This window comes from Eriocheir sinensis, chromosome 5, assembly GCF_024679095.1.
Source record: "Eriocheir sinensis breed Jianghai 21 chromosome 5, ASM2467909v1, whole genome shotgun sequence".
Classification (NCBI taxonomy): Eukaryota; Metazoa; Arthropoda; class Malacostraca; order Decapoda; family Varunidae; genus Eriocheir; species Eriocheir sinensis.
Window position 1 is genome coordinate 12,165,054 of NC_066513.1, and position 16,510 is coordinate 12,181,563.

Genomic DNA, 16,510 nt, shown 5'->3' on the forward strand with positions numbered 1-16,510 from the left:
ACTCTCAAAATGCTGTAAACTCATAACTCATAAGGATTTCCTCAGCTGCATCTCAAGTTCTAGAGTGTTTCCGGAAAAAAACATGACTTGGGGGAATGCAGTGGTATTCTGAAGATATTTTCACTGTATTGTTGCCCCTGCAAAGTGGAGAGTAGTATTCTTCCAAAGAGATGGTTACAATTGGTTAGCAAGGTGTATTTATAATCAGCTTTCCTCTTCAGGTTTTAGAGAGGCAGAAATACAGAGGAAGATTTCCAGAGTTTACCAACAAAATTGATGGAATGATAAAGATGCTGAGACTTTTGCATAAGGGATCTTGATATTATAGGGATGAATGAGAGTAGAAAGTCATGTGCAGTGGAGCCACAGGAAGGGAGAAGGCATGCAGGAATATGCTGTGTATTGTCCAAGGTGGAATTTTCAAAGAAAAACTAAGCAGAGAGTTCAGCTTTAGAAACAGATGTGACAGCTGTAGTGCCATCAGGATTATTCAGAGGTGAAACAAGAAGCAAAATTGTGAGATGATTTTGGCATGATGCCAGACATTTCTGGAAGAATTAAAATTGGCCTAGACTTTGAGATTTTGTGATAACGAAAGATTTTTAAGCTGAAGAATAGAATAAGCTTGATTCTGGGCAAAGTGTATAAAAAGCCCAAAAAATTACCCCTATAGAGACAATCACTCGCATGCAGTTAATACTTGAGCTGATTCAGCAAGTGGATGCTAGTTTAGCCTTTTCTAGACTACCACCGGCTCACAGGCCCTGCGGAGGCTCAGTGTTCAAAGGTATGGCCGGCTAGTGAGTAATCGACTCTATAGAAAATGAGTGCATATGAATTGTTACTTATCTTTAAATTTTGTATTGTATGTTATGAATGTATTGTACATTATTGTATGCTGGTGTACAGTGTGACCACAGTAAATTGTACAGAGTGGCTATTTACTAAGCAGTGTGCAGTCCATTATTATTTTGTGCTGTTAGTATGTTATCAGTTAGGTCAAGGTGAGAAACAAATGTGAACAAATTGAGTTGCAAAAAATTACTATTTTTCTCAATCATACCAAGCTGGCTTGTAAGTAACTACGGACATAGGTCGACTTGCTTAGTGAACTGCTCGGCAAATACACGTCCGTCTTACTCTCCAAGAACTGCTCAGGATATAGTCTAACCATGAATTATTTTTTTATAGTAATATTAAGCATGCTACAGTAGAGTATTTTATATATGGGATTTAGCAGTTAGTAGTAGCACATAGAGGTAAAGAAGATGAAGGACAGATGATGTGTAGGGGAGGAGAGATGATGCTCAACAGAATGGAAAGTATAGCAAAGAATGAGAATGTTGCAGAAGCTGAGAAAGAGAAAGTTGTGGGAGTTATCAAGACACTTCATTGGGTTGTTGCTAAAAGTGGAGTCTGAAGGGAAAGTTGGAGGGGTTATCAAGGCAATTCACTGGGTTGTTGAAGAGAAAGTTGTGTGAGTTATCAAGACATTCGCGTGATTGTTGAGAGGAAAGTTGTTGGAGTTATCAAGACACCTTACTGGCTTGTTGAAGAGAAAATTCTGGGAGTTATCAAGACACTTCACTGGGTTGTTGAAGGGAAAGTTGTGGGAGTTATCAAGACACTTCACTGGGTTGTTGAAGGGAAAGTTGTGGGAGTTATCAAGACACTTCACTGGGTTGTTGAAGGGAAAGTTGTGGGAGTTATCAAGACACTTCACTGGGTTGTTGAAGGGAAAGTTGTGGGAGTTATCAAGACACTTCACTGGGTTGTTGAAGGGAAAGTTGTGGGAGTTATCAAGACACTTTACTGGGTTGTTGAAGGGAAAGTTGTGGGAGTTATCAAGACACTTTACTGGGTTGTTGAAGGGAAAGTTGTGGGAGTTATCAAGACACTTTACTGGGTTGTTGAAGGGAAAGTTGTGGGAGTTATCAAGACACTTTACTGGGTTGTTGAAGGGAAAGTTGTGGGAGTTATCAAGACACTTTACTGGGTTGTTGAAGGGAAAGTTGTGGGAGTTTTCAAGACACTTCACTGGGTTGTTGAAAGGAAAATTGTGGGAGTTTTCAAGACACTTCACTGGGTTGTTGAAAGGAAAATTGTGGGAGTTTTCAAGACACTTCACTGGGTTGTTGAAAGGAAAATTGTGGGAGTTTTCAAGACACTTCACTGGGTTCTTGCCAGAAGTGGAGTCTGTAGAGAAAGTTGGAGGGGTTGTCTAGATACTTCACTGGGTTGTTGCAGAAGTCCAGGGAAAGAAAGATATAGGAGTAATTAAAACACTTCTTTGGGTTGCTTTAGAAGTAGAGTCTGAAGGGAAAGTTGTGGGAGTTATTGTTGAAGTTAGTGAAGAAGTTATTTAAGTCTCCCATGTAAAGTACAGTTTCTTTGATTACTCCTCCACATTTTTATAAATCCAACAGTTTAAGCTGAAATTACTGAATCCATTATTTTCCTTTATAATAAATTTCATTTAGTTTCTGTAAATCAAATTTCGTATTCTTAGTTGAACAGAGAAAGGTACATATTTGCCTTTCTCAAGTTTTGTCTGTCTAATTTCCTGTCGCTGAAATAAAGTCTCAGCATGGCGAGAGAGAGATCGAGCAGCCACCAGCCAACCCTCCGTTCACCTCCAGATCTTAGCCACTGTGTCGATATTCAACAGTTATCAAGACACCTCGCAGGGTTGTTAATAGCATTAGAGTCAGCCTTACTAATAGCGTTATTCATTAAGCATCCCAGCAAAGATGTGCCAAGTTTTCTCCTCGGTGTTCATGCCTGTGTCTTGAAGCCAGGAGGGAGAGGGCCAGATTATGAAACATTTTGGCACACAAGCGTATGCATTCAACAAAGCTTTCAATGGAGTTGTAGGCATTTTGGTGGATAGCTTTATGATCAATGTGGTAGTTTGACAAAGCCTTTGTACCCTTAACCCCTAAATGACCGGGGGTGGCTGCAAGGATTATACACTAAAAGGATAGCTCACTGAAACGTCATCGATGATGTCATGAATGCGGTGCGTCATCTGGTTCACTTTCACCCTGCTCTCACGGTATAAAATGTACTAGAAAACCCTTATTTGTTCTTATTCATGGTTGGATTTTGCACTTTTTTGATTGCTAAGGATAAGTAATTTAATTAGGCAGCTGCTCTGTTGGCTCAGGGCCGTTTCTAGGCACAGGCGACACAGGCGGTCGCCTGGGGCGCCATTTGCTGGGGGGGGCGCCAAATTGGCATCCAAAATTAATATTGTTACGCGGGGTACGATAATGTGCTGTAGGCGGAGAGGCGGAGCTGGGCGAGCGGGAACGGCGAGTTGAAGGCGGGGGATTGTTTTGGTTTTGCCCTGGGACGCTGGTGGTAATTCCTGCACTCTGGTGTCTTCCTACTGTCTTGGGCTCGCCTAGCCTGTGGGAGGCTGTAGCTCAGTGGAGAGCTGTGGATCTGACGGGGAAGTGCCTACAGTACGGACAGTGTGAGAGTGCTGGAGCCTGGAGGGAGTGACGGCGGAGCTGGCTGGCTGACGCGGACACGTACTGCCGGTTACCTGAGTCACTGAGAAACCGGCCTAGCTGACGCGCCTGCCAGAGGTGGTGTTGGGCCGGCAGTGGGTTTGTAACAATATATTGTTACGAATGGTGATGTAAAGCGTATTGCATCATTATGTTATCTTATGTTATGTACTGTATATAATAAAAGTTTCTCATGTTTGGTTTGGTTACGTTGTGTGAGTGACTGTCTGTTTCAATATTAACAAGCCCAGCAGACTAGTGTAGGATATATATTGTTACGAATGTGCTGTATGTGAATGATTGTATGTGTAATGTGATGAAATTGTAGCATGATGCAATGTTAGCTCAGCATGGTGCAACTCTACTTGTTGGGACAAGAGAGACAGAGGGGAGCCCGGGGGCCTCCGGCCGCCGGGCAGGAAGTGCGGAGTCGGCAGAGTGGAGAGTGGCGAGCGAGAGGCGCTGAGGAGTAGTTGAAGGCGCGTGTCTGGGCTTAGGGAGTGTTGAGCTGCTCCGCTCGCGAGCTGTGTGCTTCCGGTGTGCGTGTCTGCCGTGCCCCTGTACTGTGCCTGATTAACTGTTCTGTGCCCTTGAAAGTTGCTGTACTGTGTGAGGAACCTGTCATTAAACTAGAACTTAGTGTTGAACGTGTATCCTTTGTGCCCTGCCTCGTCCCCTCCTCCCCTCGGTGTTCGATGTGGGCCGCTGTGAGTGACTGGTGCCCGTGTGGCTGTTCTGGGGATCACGCCACCTGCCTGCCCGTGTATGGTGTGTGGTAGGGGGGGTGGCGTAACACTTGGTGCCAAAGGAGTGGGATAAGTGAACAGTGAAGCGCGCCGAGTGTCATGGCGTCCCCCAGTGATCGCCGTGAGGGTGAGGAGACGGGCAAGGCCGAGGCTGACCCGGGTGAGGTGAAGCCGGGCCAGATGGAATTGTTCGCTGCCATGCTGGCCAGTATGAGGCAGGATTTGGATCAGAGGGCAGACGAGAGGGCACGCGAGCAGGCTCGGAGGGCAGAAGAGAGGGCAGACGAGAGGGCACGCGAGCAGGCTCAGAGGGCAGAAGAGAGGGCTCGCGAGCAGGCTCAGAGGGCAGAAGAGAGGGCAGACGAGAGGGCACGCGAGCAGGCTCAGAGGGCAGAAGAGAGGGCAGACGAGCAGGCACGCCATCTTGCCGATGTCCTCCAGAGCTGTTTCTCGTCGCTGAAGGTGGAAACCCAGCAGTACACCGACCAGGGCTGCGACAGCGCGAGGAGTGAACGGCTGGAGGAGGTGCGGACCCCGGAAGGCGAGGTCCGAGGCCTGAGGGAGGCGGAGAGGCAGCTGCGAGAGGTGGCACCGTCGCACGCGGAGGAAGAAGGCTCAGTTCTGGCAGGAAGCGCCGGGGCGGCGGTCCTGCAGGGGCCTATCTGGGGCTCCTGGCAAGGACTCCTGGAGCCTGGTAGCGTCGTGGCGGAACCAATAGCTGCCGCAGGAGGTTGGGGAGCCCCCGCCTCGTTGCCTCCCTCACCCCCACCCTCTCCTCCATGCCAGCCGGCTCGCAGGTCACGTAGTCCGCTCTCTCTCCCATGGCAGCAGCGAGAGGTGGCAACGTGGTGCGGGGAGGAACAAGAAGCGTCACGTGTGCTGGCGGCGGGTGCACGGGTGGCGGACTGGCGGGGCTCCGCGTGGGGTCCCTGGCAAGGGCCCCTGAAGCCCGGTGGCGTCGTGGCGGAGCCGGTGGAGGCTGCAGGAGGCTGGGGAGCCGTCGGAGCCGCTCCCTTGGGTCCAGCTGGTGCTGGAGTCGGACCCATTAACCCTGCCTCGTTGCCTCTCTCACCGCCTCCCTCTCCGCCATGCCGGCCGGCTTGCAGCCCACGTGGTCCGCCCGCTCCTCTCTGCGGCCCCTCGGCCTCCCCGCGCTCAGGGAGGCTTAAGCCAGCGGAGCACGACGGGAAGTTGGCATGGGAGGCCAAGTTCAAGATGCCAGCTGCTGCCCAGGGCTGGGGCGAGGATGAGAAGGCGCTGCAGCTGACAGCAGCGCTACGGGGCTCAGTGGACGGGCCCGGCCGCTTGGTGGGGAGCGCCGAGAGGACCTTGGGGCGGCCTGACATGCTGGCCGCTACGCGACTCCAGGACGCGCCACAGAGGCTGTGTGGCGTCACGGGGCACTACGTACAGTCTGAGGGCCCAGTGGAGGCTCGTATCGGCGTAGGCAGCGCTGTGGAGCGCCGGCCGATGGACGTCGCCGATCGAGACGAGCCGTGCGTGCTGGGCCTCGACTACCTGCCGCAGGGCGAGGCCTGTGCCGACCTTGGACGGGAGCTGGAGAGGCTGCGCGGACAGGCGCCTTTGCTCCCGAAGGTCGGCTGTGCAGAGGTAGTCGCGGCGGAGCGACTGCACCTTGCCCCGGGGACGGAGGCTAGGGTCCTGTGTTGCCGGTCGGACGCGATGCCAGCGGAAGGCACGGTGGAGTCCACGGAGGGCCTGCAGCTGCCTGGTGGTGTGGCAGCCGGACAGTCTCGAAGGAGCGGGGGAGGAGTCAGTCACGGTGCTGGTGGCTAACTCCTCCGACGAGGCTCGGAAAGTACCCGCTGGTGCCAAGCTGGGCACCTGTGAAGAGGTGGAACAACTAGAGGAGCCGTCGGGGAGCGCGGAGTTGGCCGCTGTGAGGCCGCTGCCCGACTTCCTGGAGGATTCGATGCACCGGAGCGCCGCTCACCTGACGGAAGCGCAGACGAAGGTGCGCCACAACCTGGCTCGGTGCGCGGACGTGTTCAGCGGGGGTGGATTGGACCTGCTGGGCTGCACGGGGTTGTTGAATCACAACATCAGCACGGGAAATGGTGCGCCCACCAGGAGCCCGCCCCGACGTGTCGTGCCGGCCAGGCGGGAGGAATTGCAGCGCGCCGTCAACGAGCTGGCGGCGCAGGGGGTGATGGAGCGGACAGACTGTCCGTGGCCCTCAGCAGTCGTCCTGGATATGAAGAAGGACGGCACGCAGCGCTTCTGTGAGGACTGCCGGGCGCTGAGGGACGAGACTGGCGAGGACTCTCACCCCCTGCCGTGGACCGACGACGCGCTGACGAGGGCCTTGGAGTTCGGGGCCTTGACGATGACAAGCGGCCTAGCGGCGGCCGCCCCGCCCTGCCATGACCTCCGGGGCCGGATGGCGAAGGTGAAGATGAAGGCGAGCCCGGAGGGTCTCCGTGGCTCGTGCGGGGGCTGTGGCAAGAGGGGGCATAGGTGCAGTCGGTGCCTGGGGGAGCGAAGGACGCGTTCCCTCGACCGGCTGAGCCCCGACGCCCTCCAGCCGCGCTGTAAGGACTGTGGCCAGTCAGGCCACCGCTTGAGTGCCTGTCCCAGGCCCAGGGACGCGGCGCGGGCGGGAAGCGCGGACGGGCTGGAGAAGGGAGCCGACCTCCAGCCGTCTCCCGCCCTCGGGCCCCGCCTTGTGTAAGCTGCCGCCGCCCGACCAGCGTGTTGCCAGTGGGAGGCTTAGCAGTTGTAGCCACGACGCGTGACAGTGGACACCGGGGGCTGAGGAGTGCTCGGCGCGGCCTGACCCGGGGTAGTGTGTGCTGCTGGAGGGGCCAGTGGAGGCTCGTATCGGCGTAGGCAGCGCTGTGGAGCGCCGGCCGATGGACGTCGCCGATCGAGACGAGCCGTGCTTGCTGGGCCTCGACTACCTGACGCAGGCCAGTAAGGCTCGTGGTGGCCTCGGACGGGAGCTGGAGAGGGTGACCGGAATGGTGCCCTTTGCTCCCAGGAGGTTTTCGAGCATGGCTGCGTGGGGAGGTAGTCACAGCCTGGCGAGGGCACCTTGCCCCGAGGGTGGAGGCCAGGAGCCGGTGTCGACTGTCCCGAGCGTCACGTGGAGCGGATGGCGTGGAAGAGCCCACTGAGGACTGACGGCTGGTCGACGGCGTGGCTGACAGGCGGAGCCCCTTGGGGGCGCGAGAAGAGACTGTGGAAGACAGACTGATTTATGTGTATTGCATGTATTTTTCTGTGTTCAATGTTCGGCCGGGAGCTCAGGCTACCGGTGGATTTGGTCACGGGGCGGCCTCCCGACGTGAGCTTGCCCACCGTCACCTCTGGCTTCGCAGCGGCACTGCAGGAAAGCCTGGCTGAGGTGCACCGACGCGTACGGGGCAAGCAAGGAGACATACGACCGGCGCAAGAGGGACGTGAGCCTAAGCAGAAGCGAAGGGGACGTGTATGAGGTCGACCAAGGGGCGAACGAGAACATGGGCGGTGCGGGCGAAGCGGCAGATGTCAGTGACAACCCTGAGCAAGGACTTGGGGCCGACGACGCCGCTCTGAGTGCCACCGCCTGCCTGCCGCCGCCCGCATCCCAGCGGCGCCCTCGGCGAGAGAGGCGTCGGCCGGGATGGTTAAGAGACTTTAGTGATGTCCCAGGGGACTGATTAGTTTGATTAATTTCATGTTTTGTTTGTTGAATGTTGGGGCAGCCGGGTCGACTGCCTTTTGAAGGAGGAGATAGTGTTACGAATGTGCTGTATGTGAATGATTGTATGTGTAATGTGATGAAATTGTAGCATGATGCAATGTTAGCTCAGCATGGTGCAACTCTACTTGTTGGGACAAGAGAGACAGAGGGGAGCCCGGGGGCCTCCGGCCGCCGGGCAGGAAGTGCGGAGTCGGCAGAGTGGAGAGTGGCGAGCGAGAGGCGCTGAGGAGTAGTTGAAGGCGCGTGTCTGGGCTTAGGGAGTGTTGAGCTGCTCCGCTCGCGAGCTGTGTGCTTCCGGTGTGCGTGTCTGCCGTGCCCCTGTACTGTGCCTGATTAACTGTTCTGTGCCCTTGAAAGTTGCTGTACTGTGTGAGGAACCTGTCATTAAACTAGAACTTAGTGTTGAACGTGTATCCTTTGTGCCCTGCCTCGTCCCCTCCTCCCCTCGGTGTTCGATGTGGGCCGCTGTGAGTGACTGGTGCCCGTGTGGCTGTTCTGGGGATCACGCCACCTGCCTGCCCGTGTATGGTGTGTGGTAGGGGGGGTGGCGTAACAATATACTCGTATAGGCCAGTGTTGTCCAAACTGGGGTGTGCGTATCCCTGGGGGTACGCGCACCCCAAATAATATATTGGTTGCTAAAAGGTGGTGGGGAGGTTTTGAATTTTTTGTTTTATATTTCTCCTTGCAAATAAAACATTACATTAGACTTTTGTCGTTTTTGTTTCTGTTATAGAATGTAAATGAAATCCATAAAATATTCATTATCTGTACAACAAATCAATCTGCTACAGGCCCCGCACTTCGTTAATCCAACTCAGCTGTCAAGCATTTAAGCTTTTATCCATCATGAAGAGGCAGTTCAAGCTGTCAGGTGCAGCAAACAAGAAAAGAAAAAAGGAGGAAGAGGAAAAACGAGTCCAAAGTAGAGGTATGTGTGCAGCTGTGTTTGTGTGCATTAGCCTAGCCTATATTATTATTATTATTATTATTATTATTATTATTATTATTATTATTATTATTATTATTATTATTTATTATCATTATTATTATTATTATTATTATTATTATTTTAAATCATAAGTTCTCCTGGATTACTCTAATATCGACTTTTGTGCTACCTATATTAGTTAATATTGGCATTTGCCAGGGTCTTCAGAGGACCTATCGTGAGTCCTCTGAAATTAAACATTTCCATGGGTCTCTCTATCATTTGGGGTGGGTTAACCCCCCCCCGACCCCACCTTATTTCGAATACTGCTTAGGGACCCTGTTAGTAGGCCTAAAAAGGCCAACCGAATATTATGGGAGCTTAAATTTTTTTATATGTTCCTCAGATCCTTCTTAATCTGTATTAAAACGGCCAATGATGGTCTGAAGAACCCATTCTCAAGGATTCTCAAAAGTTAATTGTAACTTGTAGGCTCTAAGCATAGGCCTACATACTGCAATATAATGATATTTGTACTATAAAAATTGAGATGTTTATATGCATAATTAACATATATACTGTAATTTCTTTTTGTCCAGATGCATTGAGAAAATACCTGCAGCCACAACAGCAACCTGTAAAAGCTGCTACAGAGGAGTCTGAGGAGGCCTCGGTGTCAATGCCTTCTGCCCAAGTAGAAGATCCAGGTGAGTTTAACAGATCATATTATGAATCTACTACAGCCATCAGTAGTAAGAGAGGATAACGATTACATATTTACTCGGAGAGCGCATTATGCGCATACCTCCGCCAAGGCCCGAAGAAGTTATGGACGGATTTTTATAAAATTTTCAGGAAATGTTGGTCATGAGATAAGGACAGAGTTATTACCTCCGCCAGGAGATTATGTTTTCACCCCCGTTGGTTTGTCTGTCTGTTTGTTTGTTTAGTATGGCCTGGGGGAGGTCTGTGCTCTCAGAGTGCTTTTCTAGTTAGATATATAATCAGGTACTAAGTCAGCATCAGAATCTGAACTCGATGCACAGTCAGAAACATAAAAATGTGATTATGTCTCTTGTGATTGACCATTTCATTTAGATGCCTTCAGAAGCTATTTCATGTGTATGTTTGATTCTTACAGAAGGAGGACCCAGCACCAGCAGCTGCAGCACACTCAATGACGATGTCCCACTCCCCCTGCCTAAAGATACTTCACAATCAACCCCAATAGGCACAGCAACAGATGTATGTGAGTACAGTGAGTTTGTTACAGCAGCACCCATTGATCCCGCTGACTGGTCACCCGAGTTGTCTGATGGAGAGAGGATCGAGTTGGTAAGTCGAGGGCCATATGTAATCAAATCAGAGTTCCCATTCCCAAAGAAACAGGATGGAAGAAGTTGTCATCATCACTACTTCTACAGACAGCTAGTGAACGGGGAGAAAATCAAAAGAACATGGCTGACATATTCCAAGAAAAAAGATAGTTTATACTGTTTTTGTTGCAAACTCTTTTCCCAGAAAACATTTAAACTAAGCAGAGATGGCTTTAATGACTGGAAAAACTGCAGTGACTCACTCAAAATGCATGAGAACAGTCCAGAACATACAAAGAATATGGGGTCATGGAAAGAACTGGAGAGCCGTATTAAAAAGGGGCAAACAATTGACAAAGTTGAGCTGGCACTAATAAACACTGAACGGCGAAGGTGGCGAGAGGTACTTACCAGGTTCGTGGCTATAATTCATAGTCTGGCAGAACGAAATGTTCCTCTCAGAGGGTCCACAGACACACTTTACCAGCCAAATAATGGGAACTTTCTGAAAGAAGTTGAACTCATGGCTCAGTTTGACCCTGTTCTCAAAGAGCATATTGCGAAGGTGCAAGGAGGTGCCAGTCATACATCCTACCTAGGCAATATTATTCAAAATGAGCTTATTGACTGCATCAGTGAGAGGATTGTGGAGTGCATGGTGACCGAAATTAGACAGTCCAAATACTTTTCAATTATTTTAGATTGCACTCCAGACTTAAGTCACAAGGAGCAATTATCTGTGATAATTCGAATAGTTGCAGCTGAAGGCACTGCACAAATTAAGGAATATTTTATGGGGTTCCTTGAGGCCGAGCAGACAACAGGAGAAGGCCTCTCAACACTCATCCTCAAAAAACTTAAAGAGCTTAATATCCCCTTTGAAGACTGCAGAGGACAGTCATATGACAATGGGGCAAATATGAAAGGAAAAAACAAGGGAGTCCAGGCCAGACTTCTTCAGTTAAACCCCAGGGCTTTATTTATTCCATGTGGAGCACACACTGTTAACCTGGTTGTGTGTGATGCAGCAAAGAGCTCCTCAGATGCAGCTGACTACTTTGGCTACCTGCAAAAACTATTTAATCTCTTTTCTGCCTCCACTCAAAGGTGGTCGACCCTAAAAAAACATGTGGACACAACTTTGAAATCCTGGGCAGACACACGGTGGGAGAGTCGAATCAACAGTGTTGAGGTTGTAAGATTCCAGGCTGCAAAAGTGAGAGATGCTCTTTTAGAGGTCAGAGCAAGCACTGCAGATCCAGCCATTAAAATTGAAGCACAAGCCTTAGCAGAAGAGGTGGGATCATACCGGTTCTCTATTTGCACGGTGGTGTGGTATGATATCCTTAGAAAAATTCAAACTGTGAATAAACTTCTGCAATCACAATGCATGCATCTTGATGTAGCTGTTGACATTCTCAAGAAGACTGAAACCTCCCTTATTAGCTACAGAGACACTGGGTTTGCTGATGCCCAGACATCTGCCAGAGAGATGTGTGAAGAGATGAATGTGGAAGCTGCACTAAAGCAGAAAAGACTCAGAACTACTAAAAGGCAATTCTCTTATGAGGCCCCTGATGAGCCTATTACCGATGCCTTGAAGAAAATAGAGTTTTCATTTTTCAATGTAGTTGTGGATGTGGCCATTGAATCCCTGAGAGAGAGAACTGGAATGATGAGTGATGTTGCAAAGAAATTCAGTGTTCTCATAAACTTCCCTGACCTGCCAGCTAGTGAGCTAGAAAAGCAGGCAAAAGATTTGTGTAATACGCTCACATCTGGGGATCAGGCTGACTTAAATTATGATGAACTGATTGTAGAGATGCAGTCATTTCCAAAACAATGGCCAAAGCAAAATATGACAACATTAGACCTTCTTGTTTTTCTGGAGGAGAAAGGCCTGAAAGAGATTTATCCAAACATGTGGGTGGCATTAAGAATTGCTGTCACTACACCTGTGACTGTGGCATCTGCAGAGAGAAGCTTCTCTAAACTTAAGCTCATTAAAACATATTTAAGGTCTACTATGTCACAGGAGCGCCTAAATGGGCTGGCAATAATTAGTATTAATAGAGAAATATCCAAACAGATTTCGTATGATGACACTATAGATGATTTTGCTGCAAGGAAGTCAAGAAGAATCAGGTTTTAAATATGAAAAGAAGTGAAGGAAAGTTTTATTTAATAGTTTTAGCATAGACCTCAACATTTATACATTGAGTTCTTTGGTTTTAGATTGGCAAGATTACCTTTTCAGTTTACCTTAGGTAGGATTTGCAATAAAAATGTATAATGAACCTATGTGCAATTCTGAACTTGGCTAAAGAATGTTCAAATATAGTGCTCCGAGATTATTTAATGAGCTTCCAAATAATGTTAAGTGTAGTGATAATATTGTTACTTTAAAGAAGAGGCTAAAAACTTTTATTTTTATGGATTGCTATGATTTAGATGAGATGTGTATTAATGAACACTATGCCTTATAAGAAATAGAAGATTTATGGAAATGCTTTATAACATGAAAATGTGATACATGCTGTGAACTGATGGAAATGTTTTATAACATGAAACTGTGATACATGCTGTGAATTGATGGAAATGCTTTATAACATGAAACTGTGATACATGCTTTGAATTGATTTAATGTATGTGGCTCTGTAGAGTGTAGATCACAAAAAATCCTTGTCGAAAAAGCCAAAAATAAGCCAATCAAGATAAAAGATAATAAGATAATGGTGTTATTCTATTAAAATTTACAAAAATCATTAGTATACTTTTGAGTCTATATATACTTTTCCTTATTGTGTATGCATATACGTGAAGATGATTTATTAATAAAGTATATTGTTTTTGTTGTGGAACTTGTGATGCTAGTTGTGTTCGAAATTGTTTAGGTTATTATTTCCAGCCCGGAGGGGGGGGGGCGCCATAACGAATTCTTGCCTGGGGCGCCTGATGAACTAGAAACGGCCCTGTGTTGGCTAATAGTATACAATAATATAAATAATGTGAGAAACATGGTAAACAAGCTGCAGAAATATATTGCTGTTTACCATCGATGCTGACGTTTTCTAAACTTTTATTAAGGGGGGGTTCCCATGGTCCCATGGTAGAGTCTCCGCCTTGTGCTCCGGTGGTGTACTGTGCTGGTGCGTATGGGTTTGAGACCTGTCTGGTGCCATGGGGGTGGAAAGGTGGGCTCTTTCCGACACCCTCAGCCCCGTTGTTGGGCCTCCTCCTTGAAAGAATTGGGTATCTCTACCAGCCGTCTGGGTGGTTGCACGGCATGCACCGCCTTCCTCCCTTGGGGTATATCAAAAAATAAAAAAATAAAAAAATAAACTTAAAAAAATAAAAAACTTCTATTAACATTAGTTTTCTATAACTTGATTTGCAGGGGTAACTAATCCTGTCATATACATGTACTATAATGAAAGTAATTTTTTTATACATACTTATATATTGTATAATATTTGCGCAATTTTTTAACTATATAAATTTACCTTTACCAAACTTTCACTATAGAGCATTATTGGCTTTTCTTTAATGTTATCATTTTCTTGGAAAATGTTTGGACCTCACCCGCACAGACTTCACCTTCACTTTATCTTTTCGTTTGCAGGCCAAAATCCACTTCTTCAAGGTGTGTTTGTCTCTAGGAAACCTAATGAACTTAAGACCTTGACGACTTTCCGCAGTTGAGCCACTGTAACACCCATATACACCACAAATCACCATTTTCACTGAGCACGCTACGGTGAGAACACAGTGAAGTAAACTAGTTTGCCGCCAAGCACCATTTGTTTACATGTGTGACGTCATCTGCGGTGCATTGTATGTAAAACAAAAGCTTAGTGAGCTATCCTTATAGTATATATGTGTTGCCTTCAGCTTCGATCCTCTGTTTTAATATATTCCTATCAAGTGAGCTTCATAGTTGTTAGGGTTACACAACATAAGGTTAAATTATTATGAGGTTTATTCACATTATGTTGGTACGGTAACTCTTGATTTACGCGAGTATTGTGTCCTTGAAGAGGTCGCGTAAATCAAAGACAATGTAAATCAAACAAGAGGTAGGTTTCTATCAAAAAATAAATATTCACTTCATTCAGTGGAGAGAGAGAGAGAGAGAGAATATCCATATCACCGAGATACCCACTCAGGCACTCAGTTTCAGCCTCACTTGTGTGAGGAAGAAATGAGGGACACCATGAGCGACTGGCTAGTATTGGTACCGGTACCGAGCAGTCTGGTACCTGTACTGTACCGTATAGCTGGTACTGTTAGTACCGGTACCGGTACCTGCCCACTCCTATTGTTGAGTAGCATGGCAGCGTGGGTACTGTATTGTTGTTCAAGTGGCACGCGGGAAGAACTGAGCTCAGCTGTGTAGCCGCAGCGCCATGTGAGTCCAGTTGCGTAAGACATCTGGTGGCCACTCCGTAAAATATCGCGTATAAGTGAAAAAAACGTGTAAATTAAACATTTCTTTTTATTTTGGACCCCGCGTTATTTAAAAAACGTGTAAACCAAACTCGTGTAAATCGCGAGTTACCTGTATATAATGGTAGCGAGCTTATGGAAGTTAAATCGCGAGTTACCTGTATATAATGGTAGCGAGCTTATGGAAGTTAAGTAACAATATTATTTACAATTCATCATTCTGTTGGTAATGGTAGCGAGCTTACTGAAGTTAATTAACAATGCTGTTGACAACTCATTATTCTGTTGGTAATGGTAGCGAGCTTTTACTGAGTTACTTTACAATACTGATTACAACTCATCATTCCAATCACCAGTAGGTCATACTCATCACAGAACATTTCATAAAATATATATCTATAGAGTCCTGGCCACAGCTGACAAAAACTACCCTAGTCAAGTTTCTGTGGTGCATAATCAGTGGCAGTGCCAGGAAATTTTCATTGGGGGGGCTGGGGTAAAATGTGGAGGGGCTTCACAAAATGTCATCAAAGTGAAGAAATAAAATATATAGACATGTGTAAGTACGTAGTTAACATGGCAGAAAAGAATGATTCTATATGAAGTTAATACAATCTAAGGAAGAATAGTAGAAGTTAGAGCATGGCAAACAGCCCAAGAACTTTAAATCAAGATGTTACTTTAAAACTATGCACCTGTTCTGGTGATTGGCAGCAAATGTGTCTATAATAGCATCAATGTTCAGTTGTTTGGCCCTCCTAGAATTAACTGATAAAAAAAGCTGGTGCAACAATAGATTAGTAAATCAGGTGAGTTCTGTAAGCCCGTAATTCTGGCAGCAATATTGGGGGGGCTGAGGGGGGGCTCCAGCCCCCCTTTCAACCACCGATATGTTTTCACAAAGATGATCATGGGGCAAGGTATTCGTGTGGGGTTAAGATACCAAGGGGGTGATCATAAGCCCACACAAAAGGGGATGTTCACATACGTACTCTATATAATGACACACAAGTGAGGTACCAGCTCATTATGCTAGGGAACCTGTGGGGGTGAGGTCAAGACAGTGTGTGTCAATTCAACTCTTTAAGTAACATTAACATGGTATCAAGATAACACACTAACAAGCTTGGTCCCTAGGAGCTGGGTTCAACGTACCTGTGGGGGTGAGATCGAGACGGTGTGTGAGGGAGACTCCCTCACACAGTTGGCTTCTCACCTAGTCCCCACTGTCCGCGGCTCGCCAGAGGCTAGTGAACGCATTTATTGGTGGTTTAGTTAACATACAATTGGCCTGTTCTACCAGTTCAGAAGGAGTTCCGAAGCAACTGGTTCTCTCTCACTCAACAAAGGTGAAAAATTCTGCTCGTCAATCCTCCGTGAAAAAACTAACTAATGATCATTCGGCACCTTTGGCTGAGGCGTAGTCACGCCACCAGCTCCACATCTGGTTCGTCTGTCTGTCTTGCGTTTCGTAACCACCTGATTCACAAGCAACACTTTAGTTATTACAGGTTATCGATTTCTTAGTTTTCCCCGCATTACATATAATCCTTGGGTGGCTGTATCTTCGGTACCGCTGGGACCGGCCTTCCCACGCTCAACCCCGAAATTGCCTGTATTCACACACACTACGCTTAAGCTACATTGCACGAGTGAATAAGATGGATTTTGTACTAACCACAAAGTCTTCCTCTTTCTAATGACGCCATCCAGAAGTCTCTATGTGCTGTGGTTATGGAGAAATAGCGAGTTGAATAGGATAGACTTCTCTCTTGAGTATGTGTTAACCTCTCCTTTCGGCCTTTAGAAATAATTGATGTGAGAACTGGAAGCATCTAAGAATACTGACT

At 47.5% G+C, this 16,510-nt stretch overlaps 1 protein-coding gene across 3 annotated transcripts; it reads left to right on the forward strand.

Moving 5' to 3' along the window:
* Positions 1-1,168: 1,168 nt before the first annotated feature.
* LOC126984364 (uncharacterized) lies at positions 1,169-12,982 on the forward strand. 3 transcript variants are annotated; one of them, XM_050837992.1, is made up of 4 exons: positions 1,169-4,597; positions 4,643-8,898; positions 9,498-9,605; positions 10,040-12,982. In XM_050837992.1, exons 1-2 carry the CDS (start codon positions 4,361-4,363, stop codon positions 6,056-6,058), a joined length of 1,653 nt encoding a protein of 550 aa, XP_050693949.1. In that variant the 5' UTR covers positions 1,169-4,360; the 3' UTR covers positions 6,059-8,898; positions 9,498-9,605; positions 10,040-12,982. The 3 variants fall into 3 exon arrangements, with proteins under 3 accessions (XP_050693949.1, XP_050693952.1, XP_050693940.1); XM_050837995.1 differs by having other exon boundaries at positions 1,169-4,564; XM_050837983.1 differs by having other exon boundaries at positions 1,169-8,898.
* Positions 12,983-16,510: the final 3,528 nt, after the last annotated feature.